The sequence below is a fragment of the Radiomyces spectabilis genome (genome assembly GCF_025331425.1).
Source record: "Radiomyces spectabilis strain NRRL 2753 chromosome Unknown BYT42scaffold_1, whole genome shotgun sequence".
NCBI lineage: Eukaryota > Fungi > Mucoromycota > Mucoromycetes > Mucorales > Radiomycetaceae > Radiomyces > Radiomyces spectabilis.
Window position 1 is genome coordinate 138,987 of NW_026251926.1, and position 19,272 is coordinate 158,258.

Genomic DNA, 19,272 nt, shown 5'->3' on the forward strand with positions numbered 1-19,272 from the left:
GACAGGCGAAAATATCCATCTTGGGGTATTTTTGAAGGTGAGGTGCTGACGAATTTTCCTAATCTTGCTTGCCCTTTTTTCGACACATTGACTTATTGAGATGGTTACACAGCCAATATATTGAGCTTCAATATGGCTGGGAATTTAATTCCCAAAACAAGTAATCACCCTCCCACTTGCGTTTCTTTTTTCGCACACAATGGGGCTGCTAAATTGAATTTTAGTGACATCACTTAAAATGCATTTTTTTTTGGTGACGTAGCTTATGTGCATTTGCGACTTTTATACACATGAAAGAGACCCGACAGTGACAGTATTGCTTTGAATTATTTATTCTCAAAAACAGCTATGATATATGATATTAGATGAGAAGTTATAGATCAATTCTATTGGGCAATAGTTACAAATAAGAAGCTTATGATCCGTTAGATCATAGAAGCCTTTACATATATTTTCATGAGCGATGAATAGTGGCGGGAGCTTGGTTCTGTGTCTTGGTTTTATAGTCACCAGATAAAAATGACTTGACGTGAGCTGAAGGATACTCGGATGAACGGATGAAGGAAGAGAGAAAAAATGGTACGAAACAAGATGCTTTGCTGCTCACTATAAGTGGCAATAGCAATGTGTAAGTGTTGCATGCAATTAAAGCACAGTAAGGAATCATAAACCATAAAGCTTGAAGGCGTTGAGGTGCATCAGTGCTGTTCAATGTTGTAAAAAGTTTCTGGACAGCGTCCTTGCCAAGAATACTGACATAGAAATCCAATTTATCCTTCAGATGGCGCAGCATATCTGATTTGACCAGCTGCCAACGCTGTCCATTGCCTTTAACGCTATGTGCGATCGCCCGAAATCCACAGTTCCCATCTGCTTGAAGACTGAACACCGAAGAGGTTGACTTGTGGCTGGTGGATGAGTGTACTACGTTCAAGGGACACCTGCCGTTGACCATTTACTTTGCAAAAGAAAGTTATGAAGAAGTGTTTGGCATTACTGCAGAGATTTGAAACTGAGGAGAAGAACTGCAATAATCAAAACATATTAGTACATTCTCATATAGATAAAGCAGTGCTTGCTCAACAGTTGATGCCTGTCGTTCTTTATCTCTTTGCGTTTCAGCCTTTTTTCTTCAATTCCAGGATGATTCAGTTCTCTGTTCGTGAATGCCGTCCCTTTTTTTTTCTGTCAACTACAACATTAACAATGGAATTTCAGATAAGATTAACCATAGCTGTTCATACAGCATACCATCGACACTTAATTTCTTTGGAGATGGATTAAGCTTCTTCTAACGTTAAGCGATCGCGGGATTGATCTTAGCGGTGGATCTGATTCACGTCTTCAAGAGAATTCGCAATTTGTTCTATGTTGTATATCTTTTACGCGACTTTTCTTCTAAACGGTGCAGCAGGTCGTATGTACTGTTACTGCTTTCAATGACCGCATCGTGTACACTGTTTTGTGAGATTCTTGCGCAGGGTACAAATGCCAACATTGTAGAATGAGTTGCATAGAGAGTCGATCGTATTGTGGGATCGTGTGCCTGCTTCATGCCTATACACAGTGTTTCCTGTAACCAAGTTGAGGGCTAACAAAAGAAACATTGTGCAATAGTTGCGATACTACAGTTCATGCCCGAAAAGCAGAACACTCTCACAATACTCATGTCTCTCTGCAGCCACCACATACAACAGACCATCTGCAACAACAAATCCAAAAATATATTATAATGTATTGAACATTCGTCAAGTAAGGACAAGTTTTATTCTCGAATCATCAGCATGCATGCTGATATATGAATCTCGAACCTGTTTTTTCCAGACAACTGGAGTGCGTGTAATAATTTCATCCTTCGATCTCTGTTAATGCTGTGTATTCTTGACCGCATTGGGTTGCCATTTTTACTTGTAAGGGGTCGTATAAACTGTCATATAGCATCGCCTATTCATCTGTCGTATTCATTCATCCTTTGGAACCGGTTTCCATATAAGGAAGATCGGGAATTGTAATTCTACTAGAATCACATTTTTCCTTCAAATGAAAAAGGAAGTTGTTCTCTCCAAAAAACAAGCTCATGACAAGGTTTGATGATAGAAACCAATTGAGGTGCAGTGATTTACTTGTTCATATATAATGTCAGATAACTTAAATAAGTCATCCAACAGTCTCGCCATCCCAATAATTTGACCTTTACGACATAAACAAAACATGCAGCTGACAGATCTGCAAAAGAGGCATAAAGAAAAGACAATACAATGAATTGATTGGCTGCTTTTACAACCAATGCTTCAAACTATTCAGGATAAAAGGATAAAAGGATATAAATACAAAGAATCCAGTCAGAGCAAACTTGAAAGCTGTATATTTAATACATGATTGTAACTAACAGAAATGCTTATGTAGGATAAACCTGAATGAACGCAACCGCGAATTTGCAGGCTTAAGCGCTGCCAGCACAGAAGAACAAACGGCCACGAGGATGCCAGCCAACTTAATTCGGTACTCAGCATGGCTTTTACAGAAAGCGCACGATTTGGGGGCTAAACGGTGGTCTCTCCTTCCCCTCACATCGCACCAAGTCGGTAAGATATGGTATGGCATTATTGAATATATTTCGTTTGGGACTTAATCATACATTTTTACAGCGTACGTTTGATTAGTGGGTGATGGCTTTTTAAACGAAGCCTGCATGTCTGGACACCCTGTTCCTCCCGCTTTTAACGGTTCGTGAGGTAAAACTCTGTGAATTACGCTAAGCAAATGTCTATAGTACGAAAAGCGATTAAAATCTGGAACAGAGTCACGCATCCAATTTATTACCAAAGCCTTGTTTCTCAGATCCTACCGAGACCAAGGATTCAAGCAAGACCTGTGGGAAGCAATTTTTAACATTGACAAAATTTACCCAAAACGGTTGCGCTACTTGCAGGTGGAACCAGGTAAAAGATTGCGAATGATACAGCAATACGTTGAAAAGAGACCAACTTGCGACTTTTTTTTTCTGACAATAAACAGTTGATTCAACAAAGCATACACAGTTCGCCAACGCCATAGAGGCAGATGGTGTTATGACGAGCGTAAAGTTCGTTAAACGGTGGGACCGGGGTAAGTTCTTGCAATTGAAGGCGATTTCCCATTATTCAGATGATTTTTCCCCCTCAATCATTAGCGCCGTACCCCTCCTCCAAGAAAGAGTTTGATTTTCTTCCTAAACGGCCCAACATTACCAATTGGACCAGAGGTCTCTATCATTTAAAAAAAAAAGAACCGACTGGCTTGAACCCTGCCGCGCGTGTCATCGGTAGGTAAGTCTGTTGATACTCATGATATCAACTCGGCATACAACTGATTGGTGATACGATAGGCCAACGCTCAGTCATAACAAGCTGTGACACGGACACCAATCTGCATTTGGAGGAGGGAACGAAGCAATCACGCTTTCCATATCACCAATGGTGAATACCAGTAAGTACCGCCATTGGATATATACGAGAATAATTGCAAATATGTAACCGAACATTCGATATGTTTAGGCAGCGCAGTATGTTCCGTTGGACAACCCCGATGGAATTGAAAAAAAAAGAAAACAAGCAAACATACAGCCATGCTATGACGAAATCAAGGAAGCGCCACCCTCTGTCTTCACGATGAACGCGTTTAAGAAGTATATCGAGGCTATCGCTCGTAATCATCAGAAGTAAGTGGGAAGCAAAGCGCAAAAAGAAGTTCCCTGTATGTTAAACGATTAATTTCATCCTTTAGGTTGCATACATTCAATTGCACATTCTGCCACATGGAAAAACGTGCGCTGGTTTACTCGCAAAGGCAAATGGTGCTAGATAAAATGGCCGACACCTTGCTCGGGGATCCTGCCGAGCCAAAAACTTGTAAGTTGATGATATTTCACATCTTCTCAACATTTAGTAATGAACGATGTGATTCAATAGCCTTGTCAATGGGCTTATAAAAACTCTCGAAAGTCACGTCGTCAAAAAAGGAAAAACGCTCAAAGAAATGAGCGGAGGCCAGAGGGTGCAACCGTAGTCGCATATGGGGATGTAGACCTGAAGCCCATGAAACCACATGCCTCAGTTCCAATCAAGGTACGACACGATGGTGAAATGATATACTCCAATATACTTTGCTCATGGAAAAGTTATCAGGGTTTTCGCAAGGTTCTTGCCCGAAAGTCGATGAGTTTCGTACGAGCAAGGTATGCAGCCGTTGCGACTCTGAGACACTTGAAGTGCGAGACGAACAGATTCAAGTATGCAACCACAAGTAAGTATAGCGAACTAGGGCACAGGTTGCATCGTCAACTTATATCGCTGCAATAAAAGGAAAAAGCATTGTCGACTCAAGAACATAGACAAAAGGTGGAGAAGACGATGTCTTGATGATGACGGGAACATACTCTGTTATTCGTCGGAATGCCGTCAGCAAATGGCAGCAAGTAAGTTCAAGACTTAATTGTAGTTATGATGTAGGGTGATACTGATAAATCAAGTGGACGATCTTGGAAAAACGGCATTTATCCGATTAGACTGTGCCAACAGTGCCAGTCGGCCAATGACGATATCAATCCATTGGTAAGCAAGGAGGTCCTGATTACTTTGACAATATAATGACAACGTCCTTGGTTATTCTAGATTAGGAACAGAGATGTCAATGCTGCCCTGAACATGCGTTGCATCCATATGGCATACATCAATTCCGGTATCACTGTAACGAAGCGCACAAGCTGCGCTTGACGAGGAAAGCATTGTCAACTAGCCTCCTGGTCAAACCAGGTCAGGTCTGGGTTGGTGAGTCAATTCGAGTTGAGTTTTACATCAGCAAAGATCAACCAATTATTTATTTTTTATGTGCAAACTCTATGTGCATTTAGCAAAACCCGAAACCAGAAACCCAAAAGTCATTGGCCCCAAGTAGGACTCTTGGGCAGATCAGGCTGTTGACTACCTAGCATTCTTTATTGTTTGCTATAATGCTTATTAATCAATGAGTTTACATCAACACATACGTTGGAAGGAAATATGCGAGCTTTTATGTCTTGGTGAACAATGCTTTTTTGAACATGTGTACTTTACTTTTTATTTTGAAATTAAGTTAGAATACAATGCGGGACCACGGGTGATCCACAACGCCGTATTGAATATCCATGATGGCTTGGTTAATTTTCTTTGTCAAGTGACCTGCTTCCGACTTGAAGTCTTGAGGATCTAATGGTATGGAAATATCTCTTCCTTTGAATCCAATACATTTGATAGGACTGACAATGCACGCTGTGCCGGTACCAAACATTTCGATGACGCGATCTTCGTGCACAGCTTGAAGGATTTCTGCCATGGTAATTTTATCTTGTATGACCCGAATTTTCATTTCGGCTTCCCAAGAGGAGACCAGCTGAATAACACTATCGCGTGTGATACCAGGCAAGATTAATCCATTGAGCGCCGGTGTCAGTAACTCCAATCGGCCGCTCGGATTTTCCCAAAGCATGAAAAAGTTCATCGTTCCTGCTTCCGTCACTTCTTCGTCCTTGCCAAATAGCCACAGGTTTTGCTGATAACCTTGCTCCAGTGCAATGTTTTGTGGTAGAACACCGGGTGCATAATTTCCGCCTACTTTGGTGTCGCCTGTTCCGTGAGGCCAAGCTCGAACGTAATCGCTGGTCGCAAGAAGAGAAACTGCTTTAAATCCTGTCGAATAGTAAGGACCCACTGGACATGCAATGACAAACAATAACACTTTTTCCGGTGCACGGATCCCCAACGTTGGGTAAGTGCTGATCATGGTAGGTCGTAAATACAACGAATATCCGCGCTCCATGGGGATCCACCGCTCATCCAGTCGCAAGAGCTCAACAATGCATTTGAGCAGTTCTTCCCCGTTGAATCTCTATATAAAATATTGTATTGGGTTTTAAGCTTTCAGCCCGTAAACAATTGACGTGTTATGTATCTCCTTTACCGGCATGCCTACTCTAGCTGCCGAATGATTCAGCCGTTCCATGTTCATCTCTGGTCTAAATAATCGTACATGTCCTTGGTCGTCTTTGTAAGCTTTCATTCCCTCGAAACACTTGGAACGTCACGGGTAAGAAAGTGTTTTTCGTGAATTCCAATCCACCAAACTATATTTACCTCAAATCCGTAATGAAAAACTGTAGAACTAGGATCCAACTGGAGCTTCTGATATGGTTTGATATGTGGCTCATGCCAGCCGTCTTGTTTATCCCATTCCACGGTGAGCATATGATCCGTAAAATGTTTACCAAAAGTAAGCTCTTTAAGCGGAATGAGCGGCTTATGCTCTTCCGTTTGCTCCACCTGAAGCTTGCTTCTCTCTATATCGTGTGCCATCCAGAAAAAATTACGACTGAACTTCAAAAGCGGTGGATTTGGTCGCTAGGAGAAAAAAAAAAGATCTTATAACACAATCTTGATCGGCTAAAATCATTCCGCAGCAAATTGAAACCCCAGACATAGGATGTCCATAAATGATTTGTGATATCATTCTACATTTAACGGATTCATCTTTTGTCTGATAAGATTAGTAGCCACCGATCAATCTTGTAAATACAAAAATGCAAATCGAGTAAAACTATGCTCGGGAAAGTAGTTCACGAAAAATATAAAGCCAAGAGATTCCGACACTGGTGCAATGAACCTTGCAATCATAAAGTCGGATTGTATACTGTATGATTTAAAATCCAATTATGTTATACCGGACGATAAATTTAATATGTGGATGATTTGCCGTATTACAGGTCTGAATAAACACTGAGTTATTGATGTTTGTTCTTGTTCATCATGCAAAAAGCAACTCTTTGAGATTTTATTGTCCGCAACAAAAAATTCAAAAAGCCACTTGTAAAAAAAGTAGTCCCTAATTTCCCAATCTTGCTTTCAAATAAAAAAAAAAAAGTAAAAAGCGCTTTGCAGCAACAGCACACATTCAATATGGCGATTGAGGATAAGAAGCGCAAGCATAAGCACGAGAAAAAAGAGAAGAAGGATAAATCGCACAAGAAGCATAAGAGCTCTAAAATTGTGCAAGTCCAATCAGAAAAGAAGCCAGCATCATCGGTGGTTTCATCGTCCTTTTCCGAAGTCAATGCGAAACTGTATCTCCATTTGGCCCCCATGTGGTCCGGGAAAGTCATGGACGGTGTAAATGAACAACTGAATGCGTTTTTAATGAAGTCAGTTTCCTGTTTTTTTCATGAAAATATTCAGTGTTATTGTCGCATACACGGTACTAATGATGCTGATTGGCTCTGTATAGATACGTGCCTGAAGTCGACGGCATTATTCTCGCTCATACCGATGTCCAGCTACTCACCGAAAAAGCTACTATTCTCTTCGACTCTCCATTTAGCCATTTCTTCGTTCATGTCAAGTTCCTCGTATGGAAGCCCAAAAAGGGTACCAAACTTGGTAAGTCCTTTCCTTCAAATCGGGAAATTTGAGACTGGAAAAGTAACCGTTCTTTCTTTTTTTCGGTTCAAAAAAGTCGGTCGTATCAACTTGCAATCACAAGATCATATCGGTCTTCTTATTTACGGCACTTTCAACGCATCCATTCCCAGATCACGTATTTCCAAAGACTTGTATGAATGGAAAGCTTCCGAGACGAATGAAGAAGAAGAAGTGGTCGATAACGACGCAGAAGAGGAAACTGCAGAAAATTATTCAGAAGAGCGTAAGCGAAGTCAATATGGCGAATGGATCAATAAGCAAACGGGTGCAAGCATCGGCCAAGACGATGCATCTCTTGAATTTACCGTCGTTGAGTAAGTGAAGGGTTCTCGATTATCAGTAATAATAACATAATTGCTAACTCTTTGTCGTTGCAGTATTATAGAAGCTAATGATATTCTTACCGTCACTGGTTCCTTGTTATAAACTGTAAATTCTCATAAATCCAAGCATATACACATCCACCTCATCACTCATCCTTTCCGAAAAGAAACCAACAAAAAAAAAAGATAAATCTGTCGCCATCTTTTAGAAACGAATCCTATGTCTAGAACTTTGTAGAATAACAGCCACCGCAAACATTCTGCTATGCTTACAGCCGATATGACATGTGTGACGCCGTGCATGCTTAGGAATTCTAGAAACGAGAATCACGCGCAATGAGCATGATTTTATGGCCTTATTTTAGCGTTACATGACCTAAATGTTACTTTGGGTTGCATTTCTGGTCAGCTAGTTTCCGAATGGGATGCTGATGAAAGTTGTCCCTTTTTCTTTTGATACCCCATTGTATATAAAAGTAGAGTCCTCATTTGCCATACTATCGAAGACGGCTTTTTGAAAAATACCTACCATTATTAAAATGTTTGGGAGTTATGCGCGCTAATTTTCAGTCACAAGGCAGTTACATTGGGTTTTTGCTACATTTGTCGACTTTGATTGGGTAATTTTTGAAAAACAAATATTTATGATTGGTTGACAGACAGCTGTTGATCGGTCCGACCTTTGCGCTCGAATTTTTAACATGAAGCGTAAAGCTCTGATGGAAGATCTAAGAAGAACCATGTTTGGGAAGAGTCGTTACCCATGTACACACGGCGGAGTTTTAGAAGCGAGGCTTACTGCATCTTCATTTGCTTTTGATGTTACTCCGGAGGATAAGCCGAGAACACTTGATGACTATGATCGTATCGTGTGTGCCGAACTTCCGGACAGAGAGAGATTTCCTGATCTCTACGACACCGTCAGCAGATGTATGATGCACCGTCCGTGTGGAACAACGCATCCGAGGTCTCCCTGCATGGAAAACGGCTCATGTAAAACGCGTTACCCGCGCTCCTTCAATGAAGCTACTATCGAAGATCACAGTGGTTACCCGTTATACCGTCGTCGCAACAATGGTGATTTTGTGGTCAAGAACCATATCCAGTTGGACATAGATGGGTTGTTCCCCACAATCGATATCTCTGTGCAAGATATAACGCTCACATTAACGTCGAAATCTGTACTTCTCTGGAAAGCGTCAAATACCTGTACAAGTATGTTTACAAGACCACGATCGTGCTGCAGCAGCAATGTATCATGCCGGCAATGACAGAAAATGTCAGGCTCCTGACCCGTTTGCGCTTTGGATGTAGTTCCGCCAGCATTTGGCAGAAGACTATATCCATTTTTTTGGAGCAATCAAAATCAAGACAATGATCATCAAATTGAGCCGCCCGAAATCGTGTACGATCGCGCTTTGCTGGACATTGAAGAGCATCTGAACCGCCAATCGAGTTCACTGCTGAATTACGATCGCTTTGTTCTTCCTGATCGCCAAGAAATTGGCAGAAGCACACTTCGCCGTCAGCCCAGACTGGTAAGAGAACAATTCGATCTCATCGCAGACGCTGCCAATGTTCCCCAAACACACGAGTACCTAAACCGTTATCAACATGCCGTATACCACGCAATTCTCCAGAGTGTCACGCATGGAAGCAACGAATCAGCCCGATTGTTCTTTGTTGATGGTCCTGGTGGCGTCTTTACCCTTATGTTGTTGTTTTTATTATTCCTTTATATTTTACTGTATGTATTTTGTCTTATGCTCCTTTGATTTCATCCTTGCTATGATTTTTCAAGCTATTCTTCACTATGTTTTACTGTATGCTTTTTGTCCTTATGTTCCTTTTGATTTTATCCTTATGCTATGTTTCCCCAAGTACGATTTTTTCTGTTATCTATTTTTGTCTCTCCATTTAATATTATACGATGTCTGACTATTTCTGTTCTTAACTTTGTGTACATATTGTTGTTCCTCTGTCGTGGATGAAGAAAATGATCACTATGTGGCGGTAGGTCAGGGGGGGCAAGACCCCCGGGAAAAAAGAAAAAGAGACTGTACTACTCTGTTGTCCATTGAATACGCAAAGATTTATGCGCACATCAACTAAATCTTACCGAAAAATCAACCGCTTATTGACAAAAGATTAGAGTACCATCAAGCGAGACCTTTGGATACACAAATTCGAGTGCGGAGTTCTGAATATTGCAAATGGAGCATCCCATTCCAAACGCATCTTTAATCAGCTACTATTCCCACTAGCCTCAGATTATCAACAAACTAGAGACCGAAAGAGCATAACTTTGTGATCTTTAAGATCAACAGGCGCTACTAGTCTCTACATAATTAAAATATTTGGGAAATTAGCGATTTTGTAAATCACATGATCTACACTAAGTTATCAGGACCTGTTAAACGTTTTTTTTTATCTTTCAACCATGCCTCGCTGCCCACTTTCACGATAATAGGCGAAACAATTAGCAGCAAGATGCCGTTTGCGCCAGTTTTGGTCAAACAGAGCATCGTCGTCTTTCGAATAAAAATGTGAGTAGAGCTCTCTTTGAAGAAAAGTGGTTGATGATACGACTGGCGTTCTTCTGTAGCATCATTCAATTTGGTTTTTTTTTGTCAGTTATACTGTATGTTCTTTCATTCTCTTTCAATTCAATGAATCGAATAATACATAAGCACACGTGCTTCGATCTATGAATTCATGCATCAGTGGGGTGACTATTGTTTCATCCATGGAAAACCATATTGTTGTCTTCAATTTTATCTTTCTTCTTTTGATTTTCTCTCTCTCTTTCTGTTTGCTTGATAAACCCTCACTACTATCATTGTATCAAGATCCCATCCGCATCCATCATCCAGACCATTCTTATCCCGTGTATCTACTTGGTTAAATTGACCACCATCCTCAAAAAGGTAAGCGTCGAGTGGTCTACCATCGATTTTGCTCCGGCAAAACAGACTTGGGGACTCTCGATATCTGGAATCCAACTCGAAGTTACCGTCACTTCTGGCCACGTCAATATTTTTTGCCTGCTCAAGCTGACACCACCGATCCATCGCTTAAGTGTCCCTGGAAGCAATTTTATTTTCCGCATCGAAGAAGAAGCTTACCTGGCGGTCCGTATTCATCGTTTTTTTTTTCCGGTACACCATTTGGTTCAAAGGCAAGTCCAATTTCTTTTCTTTGCTATGATGTAATAAACGTATACTAATTCAAATCTTTTCAATGTCATATAATCCAAGTCATGTCAAGCGATCAATGGCTATCGAAAACTCAAATAACAAAGGTAAAATATCTTGACGAAACTTTGAATCAATCAAAGAGCTTACTAACTCATTTTTTTAAATACCCAACATAACCACACATCTTTCTAGATCTATCATAGCCTGGGCGGGATGGAACTGAGGGGGGGAACCAGTGCTGCCCTGCGCGGGTTCAGAAACAAATCACGTTGCAACGTATGCCATAAGGTTGTCATTAATATACCGAAGTTCCGTCAAGAGTTCTCGCCCAGGTTATGCCGTGTATGCGAGGCTTTTTGTCTGACGAAAGTCGCTCAATGTAAGAGGGCGGCCTCCGGTGGCAGGCGGCATCCATTGCACAGCGGGTGTACGGCTTGTTAACTACATAAAGTTGTTTGTTGACCTGAGAGGATTGTCATTCAGAAAATGTTTATGATTTTCCTTATATTGTATGCTATATTGCGTGCTATATTGCAAGGTTAGCATGACCTTCGATTCCTTAGTACTCACTATGCAATTTTTACAAGGACATCATACTCTCAGACGCACATCTTTCTGATTGCGGGCGGTTCGCTTGCTTCTGCATAAAATTTAAAAAGAAAAAATTATTGTTGGCAGGACTTTTTAACCCCAATGTTGCCATTTCTACGATAAATAATATCCCTTACATGGAGAACTAACCAACGTAACTAGAGACTGATCTAGCTCACAGAACGAGTCAGTTTGAATAGAAAAAAAAAAAAAAAGATCACATTCAGATGACATTAGAGCAAGGACCGACAGGTCACGTGATCTTCTAAATCTGACGCGAGGTCAGCATCCAAGCATCTATAACGAAAATTAGTCAGTTTGTCCGAGTGGTTAAGGAGATAGACTTGAAATCTATTGGGCTCCGCCCGCACAGGTTCGAACCCTGTAGCTGACGACATCCTTTTTAGTCATTCTGCTTGATCTGATTTTTTTTTCTTTTTTTTCTTTTTTCAATGCAGTCTTGATCTTTTATTGCAATGGGTCGGAAAATGAAGCAGAGGATTGTGGGAATATCCGATAGGGGTTTGCTAAATGCACATAGAGTTTGCACATAAAAAATAAATAATTGGTTGATCTTTGCTGATGTAAAACTCAACTCGAATTGACTCACCAACCCAGACCTGACCTGGTTTGACCAGGAAGTTAGTTGACAATGCTTTCCTCGTCAAGCGCAGCTTGTGCGCTTCGTTCCAGTGAAACCGGTCTTGAATCGATCTGGAAACCGGAATTGATGTATTCCATAAGGATGCAACGCATGTTCAGGGCAGCATTGATACTGTTCCAAATCTAGAATAACCAAGGATGTTGTCATTATATTGTCAAAGTAATCAGGACCTCCTTGCTTACCAATGGATTGGTATCGTCGTTGGCCGACTGGCACTGTTGGCACAGTCTAATCGGATAAATGACGTTTTTCCAAGATCGGCCTACTTGATTATCAGTATCACCCTACATCATAACTACAATTAAGTCTTGAACTTACTTGCTGCCCTTTGCTGACGGCATTCTGACGAATAACAGAGTATGTTCCCGTCATCGTCAAGACATCGTCTTCTCCGCCTTTTGTCTATGTTCTTGAGTCGACAATGCTTCAACCCATCTTTCCTGCCTGTATGGAGACCCTTCGTCAGGTCGCCCACAAGTCGTGTTGCCCGTTTGCAACCACTGCAAGCAGATCTCCGGCATCCGTCAATGCCGATCTCAACGGGTGATCTCAAAACTCGACAACTGTCCAACCGGCCTTCCAATCCTCACCACGAGCTATCCAGCGCAGCCTCCTACAATGACATCCTCGTAACTGTCCGCCACCTCGTCGCAACCATTCCATCGGCAATGTCGTCCCCAGGAATACAATTTCGATGCGACATTCGATAAAGCCGTTGTAAGTAAAGCAGCTTTGCGGTATGCTCCTATTGCATGTGGCAATATATATCAACTTCTTCGAACGACAGTGTACCGACAGCAAATAGTACCTTAAAGTGTAGAGAAGCGAAAGAGGGAGAAGGAAAGGGGACGCGGGTAACGAAAAATAACAAAGGAATACTTTTTTTTTTATTTTTGACTGTGAAAATGCTGAACAAGCCGTCCCCCCGCTGTGCAATTGATGCAACCTGCTACTGGACGTCGCCTCCTTACATTGAGCGACATTCGTCAGACCAAGCCTAACGCAATACGGCATACCCTGGGCGAGAACTCTTGATGGAACTTTGGTATATTAATGACAACCTTATGGCATACGTTGCAACATGAGTTTCTGAGTGTGGTATCATTATCTATCCTAGACCGGTGTTCCCAAACTAGAAAGATCGGGATTTAGACGTGTTTCCTTCCTGAGTGAGCTTCTCCATTAGAACCGATTGATTCCTCTTCATCCAAACTTGGATCTATCACCGAGATCAATTCATACGGGTAACGCTGTCACATCACAGCATACGAATCCTTCAAATACATCTTATAACCGAGGACTGCTCACTGATAATTATTGCTTCTGATCAAGATTAAAGTAAAAATAGGCAGATCACATTAATCGAAGTAAGCATATCCGACATGTCTCAAAGGGTTCTCATTGTCTATTTTGCTCTAAATTCTCTAATATAACACACCACTTATAGTGAGCAGCAAAGCATCTTGTTTGTACCATTTTTCTCTCTTCCTTCATCCGGTCATCCGATTATCCTTCAGCTCACGTCAAATTATTTTTATTTGGTGACTATAAAACCAAGACACAGAACCAAGCTCCCGCCACTATTCATCGCTCATGAAGATACAGGTAAAGGCTTCTATGATCTAACGGATCATAAGCTTCTTTTCATACAACTTGTAACTATTGCCCACTAAAATTGATCTATAACCTCTCAACTAACATCATATATCATAGCTGTTTTTCAGAATAAAATAATTCAAAGCAATACTGTCAGTGGCGGGTTCGATTATGCCATAAAAAAATCATAAATGCACATAAGCTACGTCACCAAAAAAATGGAGAATTTAGCACTCCCATGATGTGCAATCTCCATGTGCATTTAGCAAAAAACCTTGGTTTCGTGTCAGTTTCCTCTTTTGGGAAATCCAAAAATCATATGCGCAATGCGTCATTGTCCAGTCACGGAAACACGTATCTGCTTTGCATCGCAGAGTTTGAGGAGAGTTATTGTTCGTCCATCATTCTTTTTTTAACTTATAATGGTACGTCAAATGCAATGTCAAAGGGCACCGAGGCAATGGCGTTATCAAGCTGTCTTGGCTTAGGCATTTTGTCTAATACACTGTCTAGTTTAACGGTGATAATTTTGAGGAAGACGATCCCTTTTCTCCTGCCGCCTACTTGGGCGGTATTCGTCATCCTTTTATGAGCAACATCATGAATCCGAACAGAAAATTTACAGAATGTTACCGATGTTATCCCATGGCCATGATGCAGCACGGCAACGAAAGAGAGAATGTTAATTACGGAGGAAAAAGTAAGATCTGGACGATAGGAAGATGATTAAAGCGTACTCTCGCTGATCAATGTACGATCTTGCAGTTATTCTTCCTCAATCCGCTCTGGAAAAGTTGTGTAAGTGATGGCACCATTTCGACCGAGCGAATAACATGTGTATACGCTAACACCCTTTTTCGAACGTGTGTATATCGGGACATGCTTCTCTTTGACTTTTCTTTTTGATAATTTTAGCTCAGCTGAACATTTCATATCCTATGCTCTTCAGACTTATCAATGCGGGTCAGAATAGACACACCCACGCCGGTGTGTTGGAGTTTATCGCAGAAGAAGGTCGAGCATATTTACCTCAATGGGTAAGTGGGAGAAGTGCGATTCATCTGAAGATCCGGTTTTCTGATCTGATTTTACATTGCAGATGATGCAATCACTCAATATTGAACCCGGCGATTTGTTGGAAGTAAAAAATACGACTTTACCACTTGGTTCATTTGTGAAAATTCAACCGCAGTCCATCGACTTTCTGGATATCAGTGATCCAAAGGCAGTGTAAGTGATCACGACCATTGTCATGGAGTATGTGTGTATGGATCTCTCACAATTATATCCTATGGTTGGCAGTCTTGAGAATGCTCTTCGAAATTTCTCCACGCTTACTGTCGGAGACATTGTACAAATCAACTACAACGACAAAGTATATGAAATCAAGGTTTTGGAGGTCAAACCGAACTTTGAAGAGCATTCCGGAATTTCCATTGTCGAAACAGATCTCGAGGTAAATCATCAAACTATCTTTGGTACACAAGGACATATGGGTAACGAATGAATGGTGTCTTAGGTCGATTTTGCCCCACCTGTAGGCTACGTCGAACCAACAAAGACGGTTTTACCAACCATGGTAAGTGAATCATGATCGTGATGGAGAGTTTCATCATCTGAATGGGTTTTCCGATCTACAGAAGAGCCAAATGATCATTGACGAGGAAGTTACCAAACCGACCAATACCGGATTCGCTGCTTTCCACGGATCAGGCCGCACATTGCGAGGGAAAGATAAACAGTGAGTATCGCGAGGAGACCAAGAGAGTGTGTGAATGGGAATCTAACTTTTTATAAAAATCACAAGACCGGTAAAGCAAAAGATGTCCGAGGATGGGGAACAACCGTCCCCAGAGGATATGGACCTTACGGAATCCGCTTTCGATCCAAACGACGATGGACCGCTCAATCTTCCTTTCGGACAACTGTATTTTGGCTTCCCTCTTGTTACCCCCAAGTCGAAAGAAGAAGCAGAAGAAGATAGTAAATCGCGAGCATTTAAAGGTGCAGGACAAACCTTACGAAGCAAGAAAGTACCGAGTGCATCTGCGCGATAATTCCGACAATGTATTATTTTCCCCTTGATGTAAAAAGATGCTCACCAAACACAAACCCCTTTGTTGAAATAGGCGCAATAAAGCAGATAGAATAGTCCAATGTGTTCTGACTTTTTTCTTTTCGGTGATCTACAGTGAAGCGATGTATTATCTATCAATATTTTATGATTTCTGTCTGTGGGCTCTGTTCCATAGTACGATTTAATTGGAAACAATGATGCAACAAATCATAAGCAAATGATAATAGGAACAGATATTATTACAAAAAAAAAGGAAATAAGTAAAAAAGTGAAAAAAAATTGTAAGGGGAAACCTGTAGTGTTAGGATATAGGATCAGTCTCTGATGATAAGTTCTAAACCCTCTATAGCCAAAGAGTGGCGATCATGCCTGCAACTGAGCTCAGGACAAGACCGTAAACGGGAGCCAAGCCGATGGCGTTGTTGTCGGCGTTTTCGGAAGGCTTTTGACCGGTGCCGGAAGAAACGGCGTTACCGCCCTTGGATGAAGAGGTGGATGTATTGACGGGAACGGCCACATCTTTGTAAGCGCATCCGGAACTGGTGCAGAGACAAGCCCCGGCAACAGGGTCCCACCACACGCTGTCACAGTTGTCAGGCACAGGATGACGGTAAGAGGGATCGTTGCTTTGCACATGATCTTCAGGTGTAGGCTGTTCCAAGGTAGGAGCGACGCTGGGGCAGTTGTAACATGTGCCCCAGTTGGTGGTATTGAAATTGCATGCATTCAATAAATTGGAGGAAGCCACGCCAGCGTCGGATATCGTAATATTCTCCAAACCGTTACAGATTTCCTTGCCAGTATTGGGCAATTCGCACTTCATGTAAGATTGGTTGGCTAACTGACTGGCGGGGACGGGGTTTTGCATCCATTGCAACAGTTGCTCGTTGGTTACAAACCAAACATCGGGCTTGCCAGCCAAGGATTGAATAAAGTCCACTACACCCTTTTTCAAAGCGGAAGGATCTTCCAATCCAGGGAAGGTAGTCAAGTGCGCTGTGAAGATAGAAAAAAAATTAAGGTTTTTCAATAAGATCTCCGCCTGTCGGTGCAAAATAAAATGATTTGAACCATACTTGGGTGAACATAGATACCAAACGGTTGGCGGTTACCGTTGTAGTGTCTGTCAAAGTTGGCATTGGACCAGGCGGTGACATCGGAAACGGAGCCGGCCAAGTAGACGTCCATCAACTGAGGCGTGCTGGCATTGTCGTTGACAGCGTACATGGGAATTTCCCAAACGCCGGGCAATTTGACTTTGTCGGGATCGCAAATGCCTGTCCAGCAATCGTTGGCCATACCATTATCCAAGGTATAAGGCCAGTAACAATCATCCACCACGGCCGTGGAGGACGTGTCGTAATGGAAACCTTGTTTACTGATCTCGTTTAATGTGTCGGCGGTATAATTCACTGCACGAGATAATTTGAAATTTAGAATGACAAAAATGATTTCCTTATCATAATCCGCTGTGTTGCAAACGAAAAAAAAAAAAAAAAAAAAAAAAAAAAAAAAACTTACAGAAAGGCGCTCTGAAGCCCTTGATTTTGCCCAATGGAATACCGGCATACTTATGAAGCATGGCGCGGGCCGCAGCAATTTCCCTAAATGAGGTTCAATATCCGGATTAATGGCTGTGCTGGTGTCACTTCGGGTAAACCCAAACAGAAAAAAAAAAAAAAAAAACCACAAAAACTTACTGAGCAGACGGACTGCCTGTTGACATTCAATGTCAGCCAAACCATGCAATTAGCTTTCAATTAAGCATAATCGTTTGTGGTTAGTTTTGCCATACTTACCAACATGGGAAAATGTATGACTATGATTCGACAACAGCAAAAAAGTTAATTACCATGGTAAGCAAAAATAAAATAATAAGGTTTTTCTCGGTAAAACCAGCATTATACTTACTCGGCTACTTCATTGCCATTGGCGTACCATTGCTGAACGAGCGAGAAATCTGTATACTCCATAGACACATACCAGGAACCCTATTGTTTCCCCCAAAAAATGAGTTAGCCATTTGTCCTGTTTTGACCATGCAATTTTTTTTGGACTTGTTCTCCTTCAATTGAGAAAGGGAAACACCAGTCGAATGTCTTACTTGCCTTTGCAGGACAACCATTGGGGTTTCTATGCGAAAGGGAGCAATCAAGGAGGAATCACAGGAGTTGGTGCGGGGTTCAATAAGTAGAAAGAAAAAAAAAACACCCATCAGTGAGTGGTATTGGTCATTTTAGCTATGCACAAATCGGAGATCGTGCAAAGAATAAAGAAAAAAGAAAGCTGGTATTTACTTGACGTTGAGCATTTCATGAGCGGTAGCCAACAGTTTGGCTTGAATGGAATCGTCAAAAGTGATGGTAACGAACTAACGGTTCATATGAATTCATTGCTGCTCAAAAGACGACTGAGAAGTGAATGTAGTTGACAAGTACCTGGGGAACGTCTTTGGGTGACAAACCAGCTGGTGGCGATTGTGATGCGCACAAACAGTTGGGCAGTTTGCAGGCATTGGGATCGCAGTGATAGGAACTGGACGCGCCACCGGCTCCGGCAGGTGCTGTAGCACCTTCTTGTGCAAGAACCGATTGGGTCAAGCAAAGGACCGAAACAATAGCGGCGCTGATACCGAGGAATTTCATGGCTCACGCTAGCAAAAGGATAAAATATAAAAAGTAGAACAAGAGAAGAAAAGAGTGAGAACCACAGAAAGGAGAGCTCGAGTTAAATGTGCCTTTGCCTTTTTTTTTTTTTTTTTAAACACCACGCCTCTAAAAAAAGACAAAACGATCGACAAGTCCGCTCTTTTTGAGTAATTTTTCCAAAAGACGGCATAAAATTTTTTATTTTTACAAAAGTCGACGTTCTTTTTGTATGAGAAACATTCATATAATGAACGCAAAAAGAAGACAAATGGCGTGCAAAGAGTGTAATGTTGTCATTCCATCAAATAAACAGGTTTATTGTATTTTGATTATAATCGTATCATTTGTCATGTTAGACAAGCCAAAAGCTTAATTATCCAAATTTATCTCTGGGCATTGGGTGCAATTGCGCGAAAACCAGAAGGTTTAAAAAAAAAGTGTTGTGATCAACAACACTCCTCTTTGATTTGAAGAACCACTTTAGGGGAACACATATGACGGGGTATTTACATCGATGCACGTAACACAAAGAGAAAAATGATTTCCGATTTCTCATTCGCAAAGCCCGCTTTCTGACGCTGTGAAAACAGAATATGCTCAGCACGCAAAAAATAGCCTGGTAGACATTTAAAGAATCTCAGTAAGGTTATATGCATTATCGTATTCGCTATAGCTATTTATAACGCTTG

At 41.4% G+C, this 19,272-nt stretch overlaps 6 protein-coding genes and 1 non-coding gene across 7 annotated transcripts; 4 read left to right on the forward strand and 3 right to left on the reverse strand.

Moving 5' to 3' along the window:
- Positions 1–193: 193 nt before the first annotated feature.
- Positions 194–716, reverse strand: BYT42DRAFT_550613 (uncharacterized protein). Its single transcript, XM_051566159.1, has 2 exons — positions 406–716; positions 194–346 (listed from the first exon to the last, which is right to left on the reverse strand). The coding sequence occupies exon 1, from the start codon at positions 665–667 to the stop codon at positions 455–457; it is 213 nt and encodes a 70-aa protein (XP_051427846.1). The 5' UTR covers positions 668–716; the 3' UTR covers positions 194–346; positions 406–454.
- A 2,108-nt stretch (positions 717–2,824) lies between these two features.
- BYT42DRAFT_550614 (uncharacterized protein) lies at positions 2,825–4,216 on the forward strand (the record flags this gene model as incomplete). The annotated part of the gene is made up of 7 exons (XM_051566160.1): positions 2,825–2,945; positions 3,025–3,108; positions 3,148–3,308; positions 3,587–3,700; positions 3,766–3,894; positions 4,001–4,106; positions 4,179–4,216. Coding segments are annotated over exons 3-7 (548 nt in total), but the record flags the coding sequence as incomplete, so codon positions are not given.
- An 896-nt stretch (positions 4,217–5,112) lies between these two features.
- Positions 5,113–6,390, reverse strand: BYT42DRAFT_524282 (branched-chain amino acid aminotransferase; the record flags this gene model as incomplete). Its single annotated transcript, XM_051565314.1, has 3 exons — positions 6,150–6,390; positions 5,977–6,087; positions 5,113–5,904 (listed from the first exon to the last, which is right to left on the reverse strand). The coding sequence occupies exons 1-3, from the start codon at positions 6,366–6,368 to the stop codon at positions 5,113–5,115; spliced, it is 1,122 nt and encodes a 373-aa protein (XP_051427848.1). The 5' UTR covers positions 6,369–6,390.
- A 530-nt stretch (positions 6,391–6,920) lies between these two features.
- BYT42DRAFT_550615 (uncharacterized protein) lies at positions 6,921–8,353 on the forward strand. Its single transcript, XM_051566161.1, has 4 exons — positions 6,921–7,210; positions 7,294–7,445; positions 7,522–7,801; positions 7,865–8,353. The coding sequence occupies exons 1-4, from the start codon at positions 6,969–6,971 to the stop codon at positions 7,911–7,913; spliced, it is 723 nt and encodes a 240-aa protein (XP_051427849.1). The 5' UTR covers positions 6,921–6,968; the 3' UTR covers positions 7,914–8,353.
- A 3,557-nt stretch (positions 8,354–11,910) lies between these two features.
- BYT42DRAFT_t1 lies at positions 11,911–11,992 on the forward strand. Its single transcript has one exon. It is a non-coding gene; the product is annotated as a tRNA-Ser (tRNA).
- A 2,288-nt stretch (positions 11,993–14,280) lies between these two features.
- BYT42DRAFT_541608 (ubiquitin fusion degradation protein UFD1-domain-containing protein) lies at positions 14,281–15,915 on the forward strand (the record flags this gene model as incomplete). Its single annotated transcript, XM_051565561.1, has 9 exons — positions 14,281–14,283; positions 14,372–14,558; positions 14,624–14,656; positions 14,774–14,895; positions 14,958–15,088; positions 15,161–15,314; positions 15,378–15,437; positions 15,499–15,599; positions 15,666–15,915. The coding sequence occupies 9 exons, from the start codon at positions 14,281–14,283 to the stop codon at positions 15,913–15,915; spliced, it is 1,041 nt and encodes a 346-aa protein (XP_051427850.1).
- Positions 15,916–16,032: 117 nt separating this feature from the next.
- On the reverse strand, positions 16,033–18,860 carry BYT42DRAFT_1905 (uncharacterized protein). The gene is made up of 9 exons (XM_051562463.1): positions 18,374–18,860; positions 18,233–18,306; positions 18,044–18,068; positions 17,847–17,926; positions 17,731–17,754; positions 17,636–17,647; positions 17,457–17,539; positions 17,012–17,347; positions 16,033–16,931 (listed from the first exon to the last, which is right to left on the reverse strand). Exons 1-9 carry the CDS (start codon positions 18,578–18,580, stop codon positions 16,279–16,281), a joined length of 1,494 nt encoding a protein of 497 aa, XP_051427851.1. The 5' UTR covers positions 18,581–18,860; the 3' UTR covers positions 16,033–16,278.
- Positions 18,861–19,272: the final 412 nt, after the last annotated feature.